Here is a 17,813-nt window from a genome sequence, read left to right on the forward strand (position 1 = left end):
CTCAACTGTCCCATCCCCCCCACGGCCGGAGGAGGCCCAGGCCAGCTGGATCCCACCCCAGCCATGCTACATCTCCCCTCCTGAGACCCTAAGCCACCTCACAGGAAAAGCTTGTCTCTCTTCCCAAGAAACCTGCGCTTTTGATATGTGCCATGCAGGTTCCAGGGTGGCTGAGGAGGCGGTATGTGTTACTCAGCTTCCTGGGTTCTTCAGTAATCTCCCTGGACTCCGGGGACTAAATGCTAGTCTGGGGAATGACTTTCTAGTGCTTGAGCATTTTGATGTGGAAAAAATGTAACAAAAAGAGCACTATTTTATAATGACAGCAATACAATTTGTTATAAGATGTGGGACTAAGGGACTTGTGTCACAGTTCAGGGCAACTGCACTTGTATTCCCCTTCCGTGGTCCACCAAGGTCACCCACTTTTAGGGTACTGGCTTCTCAGCCATCACCTCATCTTGGTGGCATCTCTCTTTCCCTCCTGTACTGAACAGGGTTTTTTCGGGCTGCACATTTCCCTATCTGCACTGTGTTATTCCCATCAAGCCAGACTGGCTAACAGGCCAGTGTTTGTGCTTTGCTTTCTCTCCAGAGGCTATAACAGCATAATTGCCGACAATCATAGATTACCACACAGCTCTTTCTAAGCAAGCATATTAATTCGTAAGGTGAAAACCTTACAGAAAATACATATTAAAAAACAATAAAAGAACTTCAATGCATGCTAAAAAGTTTTTCAGAGGTTACCACAACTCCAAGCTCAGGTAGATGTCAGTCCTTCCAACCCTTCCAAGAGGATTCTGGTCCCCCCGTTAGGCCAGATAAGAAAGAAGGCCCTGAGTCAGTTTGAACTCAAGCTATTCATCCAAAATTCCTTTCTTTGACATTGGTCTCTGACAAATTCAGTTTGAACCAATATATGCAAGCCTCTCTAGGTAGTGATACCTCTCTGGAGATGTTACTACCTCAGTTAATTTGCCTATTCACCCCACACTGGTCTTAGTTCCTGGAAGGCTGTGGTCATTCACCCCCATTAAATTACATGCAATCTCTTGCCCACAACCATACATAAACTTAATACAGTATGATCTCTCAGAGATATTGCAAGACGTTGCCACATCTGTCACAGCTTGTTCCTGCTCCCACTGAAGTTAATGGTACAACTTTGTCAGCAGTTCCACTGCCTTGGCACACTTTGGTGTCAGGACTTGGTGCTGCAGGTGTTGTGATGTGTATAAGATAGATGACCATTTGTATCAATGTTATACAATTGCAAAGATCTTGTACAAAGTATGTCATGTAAGGTGTCAATAGAAAAGTTATGATTTGCTAAGATGATTATCCTGTGTATATACATGGATCATCTTTGTATATGAATATTAGCTATGTACTTGTTTAAATACAACTTAAACCTGTGTTGTATTCCTGGGTGACACACCCCAGATACATTTACATCAGGGCTAGACAGCTATGTATGGATGGCCCATCAAGGACACTCAGCTCTCAACAGACCATTGAAGAAACACATCCCGTCCAGATAGCTGTTCCTGAGGACGCCTCAGACAGCGAAGAGCCAATGGCCACTCTGTGTGATTCAGCAAACCATGTAAGGATATGCTTATGTAACCCTGGACTCCATCTTGGACCGGCCACTTTCCATATACAGAGGCTGTGGGCTTTGTTTGGGACAGTAAAATTCCATGCACATGGCAGAGGATATAAAAAGACACACGAGACATCTCCATGTTGCCTCTTTCCTGTTCTAATTCTCTAGACTGTGGATTTACAACTAAAAGGAGCATCTTAAACTATGGATTGGGGGCCTGCCAATCTTTTGGAAGTCACCAGACAGACTTTTGCAAGCCAGCAGCCTATTCTATCACTGCTACAAACCTGATCTAAGAACTTTGCAATCATTTGTGTATATATGATCTATTAACCATTTATAACTCTTTTATTGTTAAATCTTCGGTTAGTTTACTACCAATCCAGCTGACAGCATGATATTTAGGTAAGATCTGAGATGCACATTCATCTGGGATAAGTATCTGACCCTTTGGGATCAGTAAGAACGTCATATATGGCAAAATGAGTTATCAGTAACCTCTCACTATATTAGGCCTGTTTGTCTGGATGGGAGCCAAGGGCTGGAATGCCTAAAGGTGACTGTTTGGCTTCTGTTTAACCAGTGTGGTGCTGCAGAAGCTCTTTTGTTACTGGCTCGGTGAATCTAATTATAGATTAAAACCGCCCGTTTGGGACGGGGGGGGGGAATTGTCTGCCCTATTTCTGACATGTTTTTACCACAAGAATAAATGTGCTTGTGTCATAAATATAAAGGGAAGGGTAAACACCTTTAAAATCCCTCCTGGCCAGAGGAAAAACCCTTTCACCTGTAAAGGGTTAACAAGCTAGGATAACCTCACTGGCACCTGACCAAAATGACCAATGAGGAGACAAGATACTTTCAAAAGCTGGGGGGAGGGAGAAACAAAGCCTCTCTCTCTGTCTGGGTGATACTTTTGCCAGGGACAGAACAGGAATGGAGTCTTAGAACTTAGTAAGTAATCTAGCTAGATATGCGTTAGATTCGGATTTCTTTAAATGGCTGAGAAAATAAGCTGTGCTGAATGGAATGTAGATTCCTGTTTTTGTAACTTAAGGTTTTGCCTAGAGGGATTCTCTGTGTTTTGAATCTGATTACCCTGTAAGGTATTTACCATCCTGATTTTACAGAGGTGATTCTTTTTCCTTTTTCTTCTATTAAAATTCTTCTTTTAAGAATCTGAATGCTTTTTCATTGTTCTAAGATCCAAGGGTTTGGGTCTGTGTTCACCTATGCAAATTGGTGAGGATTTTTGTCAAACCTTCCCCAGGAAAGGGGGTGTAAGGTTTGGGAGGATTTTGGGGGGGAAAGATGTTTCCAAACGCGCTCTTTCCCAATTATATACCTGTTAGACGTTTGATGGTGGCAGTGATAAAGTCCAAGGGCAAAAGGTAAAATAGTTTGTACCTTGGGGAAATTTTAACCTAAGCTGGTTAAAGTAAGCTTAGGAGGTTTTCATGCAGGTCCCCACATCTGTACCCTAGAGTTCAGAGAGGGGAAGGAACCTTGACAGCTTGCTTAAAAAAAAAAGCTGTGTGGTAACTGTTGGCAGTATACTGTTCATAACCCTCAGAGAGAAATCAAAGCACAGGTGCTGGCCATTATGCAGACTGGCTACTAGAGATATCACAGTATAAGACAGAAAGCAGTGGAGCCTTAAAACCTGTTGTCAGAAGGGAGTGGGACAAGGGTCCCTGCCTAGAGACCAGTGATGGCTGGAGACCTGACTAGAAACTCCTGGAGAGGAACATGGAGGGGGAGAGATACAGTTGCAGTTACCCTGAAACACCCACTTGGGCTCCTCTTCAGCCTGCCCTCTGGGGCTCTGTTGCCAGCCCCTTCTAGGCTACCTTTAAGTTTTTTTTCTCTCTCTCTCTCTTTGGCCCTGACTCCCAGGCTCCTTCTCTGGAATCCCCTCATTATCTCAACACCTCATCCAAATCCTGTTTTAGGGCCTTTCACAGGAGCCCAGGTTGCTCCATGTGGTTTCTCCTGCAAACTGACTCTTCTCAGCCCTTTTATGAGGCCCAGGTGTTTCAGGCTGTCACCTGACCCTAATTAGTCCATTCCACTCTGCCTAAAATGCAGTTAATTATTGCACAGGTGTGCTGAATAAACAGGGCTGGCTAGCCCCAGGTTTCCTGGCCCTTAAACCAGGGATCAGCAACCTTTGGCCTGCGGCCTGCCAGGGTAAGCCCCCTGGCGGGCTGGGCGGGTTTGTTTACCTGCCACGTCCACAGGTTTGGCCGATCACAGCTCTCACTGGCCACGGTTCGCCGTCCCAGGCCAATGGGGCCTGAGGGAAGTGGCGCAGGCTGAGGGCTATGCTGGCCGCTGCTTCCCACGGCCCTCACTGGCCTGCAGCAGCGAATCGCAGCCAGTGGGAGCTGCGATCGGCCAAACCTGTGGACACGGCAGGTAAACAAACCGGTCCGTCCAGCCAGGGTGCTTACCCTGGCGGGCCGCATGCCAAAGGTTGTGGATCCCTGCCTTAAACTGTTACACTCCCACTGGTTTCAATAGTACACGATTGAGGCCTTAAAATGGTTCTCCCTCACCCCCCTTCTACTTTTTTTACTCTAGTTTTCTTCCATTGATTACACATCAGATTTCCCTCTCTCTTTGTAAAGGTGAACTGGCACTAAAATGCAGATCTGCCTTGACATGCACTAGTACCATCAAAACAGCTAATGATGAGCAAGACTCCTTATGCTTCACTTATCCATTTATATGCTCCCATAACAATATTAAGCAACCCTTCAGTTCTGTCAATTAACAAGCTATACTGACGAGAGATCAATAATTATTCCAAGGTACCACAAACCTTGATGTTCACTGATGCAAGAAGCCAATTCACATATCACTTGCCTTCTGAATGTCTACATCAGAAATATTTGAAAATCCATTAGAGTCATGAATTTCAATTTGGTTCAATGTCAAACTAAAGTTTGAATGGAGAAATGCACTAGAAGATTCAGAAGCAACACCATTATGTGGTTGAGAAATCTAAGTAAGTAACATTCCCCTCATTCTCTGGATGTGAAAACTATGGCATAGAAAGCAAGAACTCAGAAGTCATGAAACCCAGAATATTGCTCTTCAAGGTAGATACTGTCTTTTATGTAGATCATTAGAAATCAAACAATAATACATAATTCTTATTATTGGCTTATGTCAGGTAAGATGAGTGCTTTGGGAACATTAGATGAAAAGTGTGACATAAATGTCACTTATTTGCACCATAATCTTTGAGGCTACCAGTTAAAATGAATGAAATAAGGGAGAAATAGTTCTGTTACCAAGAGGTGCTATTTCCACACTATCTCCTAATCATATTTTTACCTTCACAACTACTGTACAGGTGTGGCTTGTTGGCAAACTTGATAGTCTACTGAGCAGAGAAACTCCCAGTGGGAAAGCTGGCCTTTTATCTACATTCACTGATGATTTTTCCCCACAGAGCCAGCTTCTCTGGTAAGCTGTTGCCATGAAGTGGACCAAATGTATCCAGAGATGGCCATTTGATAATTCTGTCTGTGCAGGGGAGCTTTTTGCTGATGGAAAGCTAATTATAGTGGCTTCACTGCCTCCTGTACCAGCCCTCGAACCCTGGTATAGGGGATGCATTAGGATCTTGTCAGGGATGGGGTATGGTGGAGTCTACGCTAAACTGTAGCTGAGGTCTGGCCTGACATGAGTAATTAACACCTGGAGAGAGGCCTCATTTCTTGAAAGATAGACTTAGGAAGGTAAAGAGATCATTAGGTTGAAAACAGATGGTTTTGTGCTAAATAAGATAAGTAAATAGATCAGTAGGATAAGAAGACAGAATGTCTGAGCTAGCTAAGGTGAGAGGGAGAACACCAGGGAACCATTTACTATGAACAAGAACAACAATGGATAAGGTAAATTAGGAATGTAGAGATAAAGTAAGGAGTAGTCAAGCATGAACAATACATGGACAGAACATGCTGCACAGCAATTGGTTCCTGCAAAGTAACCTAGCCAATCAAAAAATGTGTGATGTAGTTTATAGTAAATGCACCGAGATGTGTAAATGTATATAAAGGGAGAGGGTTTCTCTGTAACTTTGGAGATGCAATATACCCTTCATTCACACCACAGACACCCCATATTTAAGTCTGATCAGCTCAGCGTAGTGTTGCTGTATGACAAATAAAGGTACCTGAGTGACGAAGTCTGGAGTCAAACTGAGTTCTTGGGAAGCTGAGTGGAAAGAGGTCATGGATGGAATCCCAACGTACACCTGGATCCTATGCTAGTGCAGCTCAGGATTAGGGAGCTGGGCAGCTCAGGATTAGGGAGCTGCAACTGGTCTCATGTGCCAGTCATCCTTTCCAAACTCCACCCCACTATTAACAGAAAACACCTTCAGAAACATATGCAATGCAGATGTGTAACAGCCATGCACCAATATAAAGCTAAAGCCTACTACTGTAAGTGTAAGCATATATGCACAGATCTCAGCATATCAACTGACAAAGAAGTGACAAACTGCAATGTCTTAACTTAGTGGAGGCTATTAACTTTCATTAAAACAAATCTTCCTTTGCAAAGATGAATTATCAGCTAGCACTGTGTATTGCTCAAAGTATTAACTTATGCAATCAGGTTAAGCAAGACTATTTTCTTTATTAAATACTTTATGATTGGAAATTGATAAAGTGGTTTAAACAATAACCACTCCCAAAAGATTTGCTCATTCTAACTAGATTCCCCTATGCCCCCAAATAAAATTGAAACATTCCATTTTTAAAATATTTGGTTAAATAGGAGCTGTGCAACACCAGGGACATTTTGGATTCAGCTCCCTTTTTATTTGAACTCCAAAGTTGCGGGGAGGGGAGGAAAGCACCACCTCTACAGGAAACTAGTTTCAATCACGAGTTAAACAAAACCAAAAAGCAACCTTCTGAAGTATACAATAGTTAGGCTAATTTTTATTCCCAGCCTGGCTCCCCATATTCAAGTTTAATAAGCCTCATGCTTCCTGGTTTCAGCCACAATTGGAAGCAGAAGTGCAGAAAAACTGTAAGAAGTTTTTCTTCTGGTATTTGTGGCCTAGCTAGATCCAGGATCTATTGAAAATCTTGCAAAGAACAAGGTGGTGTAAAGTTCAGCCCTTTCATGGGATGAAGAAGTTCAGATAGGCACCACCCAACCTATCCAGTTTTCTTCATCTCTATTTACTCCTCTTCTTCCAGCAGTGTCTGTCTCCCTTCTCATACATTTAGAAATCTGTTGTCATGAGGTTTTGCAGCTTCTCTACTTCTCCCCTCTGCTTTTAGTTCACATGTCACTTGAGGCTTTCAAATCAGTCACACATCAGGCTGAATGGCATACTCTGACAGAAAGCCTCAGAGCAATTCAATTCTTATTCCGTTGTGGTTCACAAACAACAGAAGCCTCAGAGTATTTTGAGACTTGAGTGTACTAGCAGAGGCATTCAGTAGAGAGTCTCCAAGTGGTGGTGGATCTAAATGGGACAAGGAGGCATATGCTATCGGTTTAATCAGAATCTACACTTTCATTTTAGAATAATTGAGTGTCCTTCCCTTAGGGTTGTGAACAAAACCTTCCAAATATGAACTGATGTAACTAATACTGTGTTGTCTGAGTCTGCTGACAAAGAGCCTCAAACTAGAGCTGTGTGTGGGACTATTCTTTAATCCCACTCCCACCTGCTCTCACTGTTCTGGTAGCGGGTCCTGCAGGACCCGCAGGATCTCAATCCCTCTGCCAGGCTCTACAGCAGTCCCACGTAGGACTCTACCTGAAACAATAGCTTAGAGAGATGTGAACTCTTTCCCTTCCTCCATCAGCTCAGTTATTTATTTTTAAATTATTATGTATTCAGAGCTCCTAAGTGTGGTAGGTGCCTAATAGGGTGCTAACTCTAGAGATCACCTCAGAAGAACAATTTAAGTGTGAATTCTGTTAACTGGTCATTCCACTAAATAGCTTACAGGAGGGGAGGGGAATATGAACATCTCTTTAAATCCCGGGACACCTGGGAACAGGAAATCAACTTTGGGATTTGCAAAGCTCCCAAAAACCTATGTAAATGCCCTTCATTAGAATCCTGACCCATTAGCTTTCCCTCTAACTAATCATCTGACCTGCAGCGCCTTAACGAGTGAACACTACTCAAAAGAGAACAGAGCTAATGACCTCACAAAAGTTACCCCAGACATAATTGACAACAACCCCCATTGGGCCAGGATGATTCGAGGCTTTGACAATTTGTCTCATGTAATGGCTGTCCTGGGCAATGGCTTTTTCGTTTGCCATTCTCTTATATATTAGATTGAAACACCTGCTTCTGGTCATCCCTCCCAAATCTCAGTATCAGAGAACTATTGTTACTATACAAGTTAGTCAGACTTCATCTCTGGCCAAACTGCAGGCTTGCCATGCCAACGAATTCAGTGTTGTCTTAACTTGCTGAATCCCTCTTAAAGAAGTCTACCTAAAAGATAGGACTCTCTTGGACAATGCAAATGAAAAAATAAGGCATTGCTTGGAAACTCTCCTCTGCAGGAGATTCAGTTTAGTAAGGGCCAGAGTTAGCCACTCTGACATTGAGTAGTATTTTACTCTGATTAGTTCTATTGAAAGCATGTTCACAGAATAAGGTTCTATTTCTAGTGAATAAGGGTGGCAAAATCTGGCCCTAAGCACCTACCTCTCAGGAGGGTGCTCTAACCACAGAGCTATGGGATATTCAGATGTGGGTCTCCCTCAATCTTTCCTGCTGATAAAGCTCCACTTTGTGTGGGGACTGGACCTGGGGTCTCCAATTTCCCAGGTGGGTGCCTTAACCACTGGACTATAGTATCATTCCCTCTCTCACAATGATGATTATTTAAGTATTTAGTTACAGTGGAGCAGTCATTGGGGCAGACAGAGTGAGAAAATGATTGTAGTCCAGTGGTTAGGACATCCATGTGGGAGACCCAGAATCCAGTCCCCCTGCTCCCAGTGGCTCTTTATTTATTCAACAGCAGACCCTGAGACAGCCACACATGAGGCTATCCCACAGTTCAGTGGTTAAACACCCCCCATCCCAGCTCCATTCCAATCCTGGATCTCCCTTTAGCAGAGGAGGGGCGGGAATTGAACCTGAGTTTCTCACATCCCAGGTAAGTGCTCTAACCACTGGGCTAAACATTATAAGATGAGAATCAGCCCCACCTCCTCCTCCAATAGGATTTTGAATGGGACCAGATCCAGTAGGCATTCTTAGAGGCCATCTCCTGGATTGGATCCCATATGTGATATTGAGGCAGACGAGCACCTAGCTTCCCTGTTCATTATTTGCTCTGGGGCTTAGACGGGAAGATAGGTGCCTGGGCATCGAGAGGAGGCAGCCGTACACATGACCCAGGGTCTAAAACTTAGGTGCCTAGAGAACTTTTACAGCAGAAAGTTAGATGCTGAGTGAGTTTAAGCACCTACAGGACTAGGCAGCAGCCAAGAAGGAGTTTCATGGATCACAGTGATGCCACGCATGGGGATTTAGACACCTAAGTCTGGAAATTAGGCCCTTCAATTGATTTGTGGATTGCACCCTAAGTGACTGGGGTGCTTTTGAAAATTTTACAGTGGGCCTTTAAAGCTGGCCAGGTTTCTCTATCTGAGGCAAGACAGAATATATGCCAAAGAGAAATCTACGATTACGCTTATAAATACTAAAAAAGAAATCATAGGGATTTGTCAGACAATAAGCAATCACTGCACTAATGTGTGATAAAGTTAAGGCAGAAAGAGCCATTCCACCCTGTAGTAATGCTGAAACAGCCTAAGATACTAAGTGTAAAAGTCCAGATTCATCAGTATGAGGCAAGGCTGTTTGTCCATAGAAAGGTGCTTGTGAATACTCTTTGCTAGGGTTGCCAGCACTCTGTAATTTGGCAACACTATGAAAGAAAAATTAATGTTTGTTTTTGTAAATCTCAGACAGCTTTGTACTCCTAAAGCTACACAAAAAATGAATTAAATGAAATCAATGACTGACCTATAAATCCCACCCTCCCCATTTATCTCCTCTCTTCCCCTTCTGGTTTGAATTCAAAAGACTTCAGTTTGTTGCTACAATAGATTCATGCTGGTAAAACGTTTACCTTTAGGCCAAATACTAGCTCTTATATCTCTTATAATTATGTCCAAAAAAGGAATTCATGCTTACTGACTAATGGTGAGCAACAAAAGGATGTAACGGGCCATTTTTTTCTTGCCTCATACTTATGATGTAAGAGATATTAAGCAGTTTTAATACAACAGCAAAAGTTAAGAAAGTGGAGGTAATCACACTTAGCCTTTCTACATTGAAGAAAAAAACATTTTAAGATTCTTACAAGTCGTTCTTTGAAAGTTACTGCTGAACATAAACTCATGACAGTCTGATCATAGTATTTTTCTGTCTTTTTAAAATTTTAGGGGGTTTTGGTCAAAAGTCCAAATCCCCCCCCCCCCAAACATTCTTGTTCTTTTACATCCAAGCCAGCCTGCATTGCTCAGATCAGCAGTTACTGAGGAATGCTTTCACCATCTGGACAAAACATAAGGAACAAAGAATAGTAGGCATAAAGTAAAGGAATCTTTTGGCATGCTCTAACAATGCTGTCTGTGCACTCAAGTGTCAGAGAACTCATCTGAGGAAGCATGGCATAAAATACTCACAGAAAGCTATTTCTGAACTGAATCCGTAATAGTGAATATGCACACTGGAAACATGATCCTAAGAATTAGATTTAGCACACAAAGGTACAGAAATATACCATTTAAGCTCCATGTTTGCACTAACCAGCTTTTACTCTTAATTACAGCCGGCCAAAAAAAGACAATTTTTCATGAAAAATTCATCACTGTCTTTTCGTTGCAAAATTGAAATTTGAAAAATTCAGCCCGAGCTCCTCATACTGATCTACTTACAGCTAGGGGTATGGAACGGCTGTCGTATGAGGAGAGATGAATGAGACTGGGACTTTTCAGCTGCGAAGAGAGACAACTAAGAGGGGACATGATAGAGGTCTACAAAATCATGAGTGGTGTGGAGAAAGTAAATAAGGAAGTGTTATTTACTCCTCACAACACAACAACTAGGGGTCATCAAATGAAATTAATAGGCAGCAGGTTTTAAACAAACAAAAAGGAAGTATTTCTTCACAAAATGCAGAGCCAACCTGTGGAACTCTTTGCCAGAGGATGTTGTGAAGGCCAAGACTATAACAGGATTCAAAAAAGAACTGGATAAGTTCATGGAGAATAGATCCACCAATAGCTTTTAGACAGGATGGACAGGGATATGAAACCATGCTCTGAAGTGTCCCTAGCCTCTGTTTGCCAGAAACTGGGAATGGACGACGGGGGATGGATCACTTGATGATTACCTGTTCTGTTCATTCCCTTTGGGGCACCTGGCATTGGCCACTCTCGGAAGACAGGATACTGGGCTAGATGGACCGTTGGTTTGACCAAGTATGACCAATCTTCTTCAATTCTCTTTATGGGCATTCAATATGTTAACTGTTATTGGTCACTTGGAAACAAAATTAGACAAAGTTTTATCAGAAGTTTGCCTTTTCTACAGAAAAGAAAAGAAGAAAAATCTTCTTTGAAGTCCAAGCTAGGGGACTAAAGGACTTGCCCTATATTAAACTAGTTTTAATTGTAATAAAAAGCAAAATATCAAAAGGCAGGACATATTACAATACACAATGCAATTCTATGTGTGTTAACAGCATTTATTCTAGTAAGAGCCCATTTTTAGGGTAAGAGCTAAATCACGAAAGTTATCTTTACTCTTGAAGAGGTTTTCAGACTATAGATTTAGACTGCATTTTGTTGAGGGTTTTAACTGTAGGCTAACGTTGTATGTCTTAGCTATTAGCTCCAGCAAGGCACAATGCTTATAGCTGTGTGTGACTGAATGGTTATTCTGTGTAGCTGTTCAATTGCTGCTACAAGGTGAAGAAGCTGGGTTGATACAGGGCTCGGTTTTCCCCTCTTGTCTGCTTTGTCTCAGTTCTTCCACAGTCTGGTGTCAGCTGTTAGATCAGCTCTCCTCTATTTCAATTTGTCTCTGGATTCAGAAAGAATTAGTGGACACCCTCAGATGTCCTCAATAAATCCTCTCAAAGTACAGAGATGTCTTTCTTTAATAAAGGAGATAATTCTGTCTATCACTCACATACTAAGTTCCTAGTTTTCAGCTTCTGCCAAATAAGGACCATTAGGAATGTCTTTCCAGAGTAAGCTTTCCATCTTAAATATTATTTTGTAGCTCTACACTACCTAATCTGGTTGTGCTGGATATACCCTGTTGCTTTGAGCTGCCCACTGTTACCATTTCCCTTCTGCTAATATCTTTTCCTCTCCTTGAAACAAAATGTTTGCTTTCCGGTTTGCGGCATTCAGGAGGCAGGGAGGGAGGGAGGAGGCTAGGCGCCGCGTCCTCACTCCTCCCCCACCCTCCTGAATGCCTCAAGACAGCTGATTGCTGCGAGCAGGAGGCAGGGGGAGCACGGGGAAGGTGCTGATCCACGGGGTCTGCCAGCGGGCGGGAGGTGCTGGCGGGGGGGGGGGGGGGGGCGCGTAGAGGGGCTGCCAGCCATGGATAAAGCAGGTGGCCAAACGACATTATAGGGGAGCATTGCACAACTTTAAACGTGCATGTTCTGTAATGGAGCAGGGTTGTAAGATCGAAACAACGTTAAGTGTGAGGCCGTTAAGTGGGGGAGTTACTGTATCTGGTGTGCAAGTCTAAAGTCATATTCTCTGGTCTTGTAAAAACTGACTCAACCTAAGCCCCATGTGGTGGTGCACACTCACCGCTCGTGAGCGCCTCGTGTTGGGTAGGTGCAAACCTGCACACTCTCTCTCTCTCTTTTCGCTGTGCCCCCTCAGCTATTGCCCTTGCCAACACTGCCTTTCAGTGGCTCTGCCATCCAGCCAAGTCACACAGTCAACATGTCAACAAACAAACCCCTTCCAGGGTAAAAGGTCCAACAGGGCCTGACCCTATGCCCTAAGTAGTGTCTTTAGCCTGGTCTCTGGGCTCAGTCCTCAGACCCTTCTGGGCTAGCTTTAACTCCCTGTCTGCCCTGGTTTAGAGCAGTGCCCCCAGAGCATTCTCCCTGGAGATTTTTTTTAGATCCTGCCCTTCTCTTGGGGTTATAAACAAGTCTTATCCCCTTCTTGGGGCTTAGGTCATCCTGCCAGTGTCAGTACCTGGGCCCACCCACTACTCTAGGTCCCAACCCAGGGACCTTATATATAGCTGTTGCTATTCCCTGGGCCATTTCCCTTGTAGTCCCTTCCTCTTCACCATTACCTCAGGACTGAAGTTCTTCCCCACAGAATGCCCATGTCACCACAACCAGCCTTCTGGTTCTGTCTCAAACCCCAGCAAAGAGCACCTTCCCTGCTCCTCTAGTACCTGCCAGGAACTAACTCCTTTTAGCTGAGCCTGCTGAGCTCTGATTGGCTTCTTCCCTGCAGCCTTTCTAGGAAGACCTGGGGACCCACCTTCATTACTCATTTTCTAGCCTTTTGCCTTAAAGGGCCTAGTATACCCCATCACACCCTGGTTCACACCAATTTCAGTTAACACAGTTCAAATCATGCTTTACCCTCATCTCACCAGCTTTAATATCCATTTCACCTATTTAATCATGTACTTCTACAATTTTTATGCATAGTTTTGTAACAAATAGCAATTTTCTAGTCAACATACCAAACACAGTGAACATCAGAACACTTGAAGAAGGGACTCTGGCACTGTATATTTTCCCACTTCCTGCAGCCAGAATATAGTTTGGGGTCACAATTAGTACAAATGAGAAGCTAGACCCTCTTCAGAATAAGACAGGAGGCAACTGTTTTTTTCTTTTGCCAGTGGTCTTATGGCAGTGTAAATGACATTATGTCCACTTCTTCATGACTTTGGTGCTCTGGATGTCTGCTTGCTTACTTCTAAACAGCCAGAGCAAAGGTTGGGACTATCTGTGGGGTAGACACACTGCAGTATGGGCAGTATTCATTTTGTGGGCCAGAATCATTGAATTTTTTTACAGATGTTTGAAGTATTTGGAATACTTCCCTGTGCCATCCTAGTCACTGATACCCCAGGGGAGCATTCACCAGAAGCGAGAAGAGGCAGCCCATCCTTGGGTTATGTTCAGAGCTCCATAGGGTCACCATCAGCAGAGGTTGCTGAGGGGACGCATAGAATCAGTGCTGGGCACAACTCCTCCCCAGCCAACATTACCTACTTTTAGGGGGCGAATTCTTATAGTCCTGCCAGCATATGGGAGGTTGTGGCTGTTGCAACCTCCCCTTGGTGACTCTGCCCTCAGTGACCTGGTCAGCAGAAAGCCTCTCAGTGAATTTTTCTAACAGCCCATGAAAGAGTTCTCATCTCCTTCCCAAAAGGTTTTTCAGCTTGGTTTGGATTAGCTTGAGGTTCTTGCGGTTTCTTGTTGCAGATTTCTAACTGCTCATTTGTCATCCTGGTTCTATTTCTTCTCTGTGTGTTCTCAGAATGAAAGAAGATACGATCACCTCAGAGGATAAGTTTATAAATGCCTCACTGAAGAATTGCCAATAATGAATCTCCTCCAAATGTATATTTTAAAAATCCCTGAACAGTAAATTAGTTACTATATTTTGGCTCTCTTTTATGTCACAGCACTGCAACAGCTGTATTCATTTCATCAGGATTCACTGCGGTTTATGGTAAAACAATGAGGAATTAGTTTGTATATACTTTGGAACACGCTCTCCTCTTGGTCTGAAATAGCCCTAATTTTCAGGGCATGCTGTGAAGCCCATTTGTTTTTCCAGACTGAAGGAGGGGGAAGGTTCTCATGGGAGATCTTCATGATCTTCCATATGTTTATTGCTGCTGGTTTATTCTGAATTAGTTGATTCATAATTAAAAGGGAGTTACAGAGGAGCTCTCTATTTTTAGGAATAGTCAAGTAGTGCCTAAAGCAGGGGTAGGTGCTCCTTTTTAACAGGATCAGTGTGTAAATCAAAATAAATATATAAATATCAAATCCACAGTTTGGAAAGTGAAGTTGATATTTTTAGGGAATCACTGTCCAAACAACCAAGGAGACTATATAACACAGTACTAGAACTGTGTTAAATGTTTGCAGTGAAAACCAAAACATGGCCAGTTTGGCAGCTGGTTGCAAGCTCAAAATTCAGGGCAGGTTTGTAAAAGTTTGGCTTAGCTTTATGAGCCTTTTTGGAGATCCTACAGCTAGATTCAGAAAACTGGCTGAGCTTTATTTTACTCTAAAGCACAAAGTGAAATTCAGGGATGGGGGACAAACTCAGATAGATCAAAAGTGTTTTCACAAACCCTTGTGAACAAGAGTTTCAGAGTCAGGCCAGATCTACACTAGAAGCTTCCCCCAGTATAGCAATGTCAGCAAAGGGGGTAATATTTTTGCAACACAGGCATACCAGCAAAAGCCCTAGTGTTGATGCAGTTATACCAGCATCAAAGTGGTTTTGCTGGTATAGGTTATTTCACTTTGGGAACCGGTATAACATATAGAAGCAAGAGTTCTTTTTTGCTGTTATAAACTGTGTCTACACTAGGAATAGGGTGACCAGACAGCAAGTGTGAAAAATCGGAACAGGAGGTAGGGGGTAGTACGAGCCCATATTTAAAAAGCCCCAAATATCGGGACTGTCCCTATAAAATCAGGGCATCTGGTCACCCTAACTAGGAAGCTTTGCCAGTATAGCTAGACCTGTATAGCATACACTGGCAAACCTTTTCTAGTGTAGTCTTGGCCTCAGATTCACACTGCAAACACTTCTCACTTTGTGGGGATTTGATTCTCATCTCTACTTCTCGTGGTACAGGTCTGTATTAACAGCAGGGAAAGCCCTTAACAGTGCTGCACAGGCATACGCTTGTCTGTTTTGTTCCTTATTAAAACACTCTGGATCAAATTCTGAACTCTGTTTCGTCAGTACAAATCCAGAATAACTCCATTACTTCAATGGGATTACTCTGGATTTGCACTGGTGTAAATTAAGGCAGGGTGTGGCCAGATGAACCAATGTAAATACTGTATAATTGAGATAATTTATTATTGTATTTGTATTATCATCGGACCTAAGAGCCCCAGTCTCCAGTCATGGAGCAGGACCCCATTGTGCTAGGCACTGTACAAACAGAACAGAAAGACCATCCCTGCCCCAAAATGTTTACAATCTAAGTATAAAACAAGAGAACAGATGGATTAAGTAATAGATTCAAATTTCTTAGGCCCTGACTGTAGAATCCGTACACTGGAGAATGCTTATTTGACCAAGTAATACCAGGGATTACTCGCATGAACAAGGGCTGGTTTAAGTAAAGGCTCCACAATCTGGCTCTTAATCTCTACTCAGCCAATGCTATTAAACAAAACAAAACTGAATACTGATTTCTAAACAAGCTAGATTCTCAAATTACACAATAAAGAGGAGACCTTTTATCTGTCATACACAGTTAAAATGGCTCCCCGACATTGCTGTATTGCACAGCTGCACGATTAGGTTTCCTAGAACTTTCCTCTCACGGTTTCTTCGTAGAAATGTTCATTCTAACAGGGCAGGACTGATACAAACAGCTTCCAAACTCAGATATTTACCTGACCTATTGGACCTCCTCAGGAAGGAAACTAATTCCTCCAAGGAAAACACGTGACAACAGATTAATAGTCCCACTATGTGCACAGTAGTCATTCAACAAGAAAACTTCCGTCTCCGACTTCAGGATGAATTGGAGCTCTTATCAGTCCTAGAATATGTCTGTAAAAGTGTGCAAAATAAGCAGTGCCCTTTTTTCCTTTTTCCTTCTTGCTACTGACAGTTTCATTGCTAACTATACACATCGGTAACTAAGAAAATAATCACTCCTTCACATGCATCTGTAATTCTGATGATAATTTAGTTTATAAGCAGATAATTTAGTTTGTAAACACTACTGAGTTTAACACTGGGCTTTTTTTTTATTTAAGAGGCAATGTCAATGTAGGTAACAACTGGGACTTTGGTCTTGTGCCCATTGACGAAAACGGTGAAGTCTAAAGCCCCATTGTTTTCAGTGGGGCAGAATTAACCACATTGGGATCCTAACAACACTGCTCTGACGGGGATTTGTTTGTGTGTTTTTCTAAAAAGCAGTAGTGATTTATTTGACAAAGTAAATTGCATTGGTTTCAACTGGGAATGTGCAAACTGATGTGGATGAAGCAGGAGCCAATTTCAAACTCTGCTCAAAATTCAAACCAAACTCAAACCTTCTCAAGGTTCAAAAAAGTATAGTTAACTCTTTATTTCATTTCTCTCATTTCCCCCCTCACATAGTTACCCTTAACAATAAGTACAACTTTTTCTATTGTTATTGATCCAAAAGGCAACAGTATGACAAAGACATAGCACTTTTTGATCATTTCTGTGGAATATGTGTAAGATTTTTTTTGCAACAAGGGCAGGACTGGAAGGACTGAAGTAAATAAAAATAGTTCTTCTAATATTTCTTACCCAGCCAGAAACAGAAATCTCATGACATCCTGTTTGCATGAGACTTTTAGTCCAGTTTTTAGACGAGAGGTTTGGGAAAGCATCTGAACTTCTGGAGTGCTGCTCCACCATTCCCCCCTGCAAAAAAAGGGGCTAATTCAGTGAGTTGGGTGGCAATTCAAAAAAAAAAGTGGAAAGGCATTATGAGGATGGCTGTTGCCAGAATTGATGGAGCTGTTCTTTCCACTAAGGTCACATAGCCCCATGAGCTACGACAGAAGCATCAGAAGGTCAGCGATGATGCAACACATTGAGTACAGACAGACTTGTTGAGGGGCGTAATAAAACAGTAGGAAAATTCTGCCTTCATTTAAACGTACAACAAAAACAACATCAACGTACATGTTAACTAATTTGACCAAGTATCTAGACCAGAATTTTTTATTTATGGGGGCAACTATTGTTCTTTGGGGTGGGGGAAGTGAAGGACCAGTGACAGAATGCAGGCATTATATCCTACTGCAGATAACTTTTTCAAACCTGTAGATTAATAATTATAAACCTTCAATTGTAGCCTTAGAGACACGTGCGTGGTAGTTAACCCTATTGACTCAAATCCTGTCCCCTCCCCTTCAGATAAGGAAGGCCC

At 42.6% G+C, this 17,813-nt stretch overlaps 1 protein-coding gene across 8 annotated transcripts in view; it reads right to left on the minus strand.

The window, feature by feature from the left end:
• The window catches only part of MID1 (midline 1), a 324,140-nt gene that overhangs the window by 91,304 nt on the left and 215,023 nt on the right, over positions 1 to 17,813 (minus strand). For all 8 annotated transcript variants that reach the window (XM_074966579.1, XM_074966622.1, XM_074966589.1 and 5 more), the window contains one exon: positions 17,186 to 17,302. In XM_074966579.1, coding sequence (XP_074822680.1) covers positions 17,186 to 17,302 — 117 coding nt within the window. The remainder of the gene's footprint in view (positions 1 to 17,185; positions 17,303 to 17,813) is intronic.

The sequence above is a fragment of the Natator depressus genome, chromosome 1 (genome assembly GCF_965152275.1).
Source record: "Natator depressus isolate rNatDep1 chromosome 1, rNatDep2.hap1, whole genome shotgun sequence".
Taxonomy (NCBI): Eukaryota; Metazoa; Chordata; order Testudines; family Cheloniidae; genus Natator; species Natator depressus.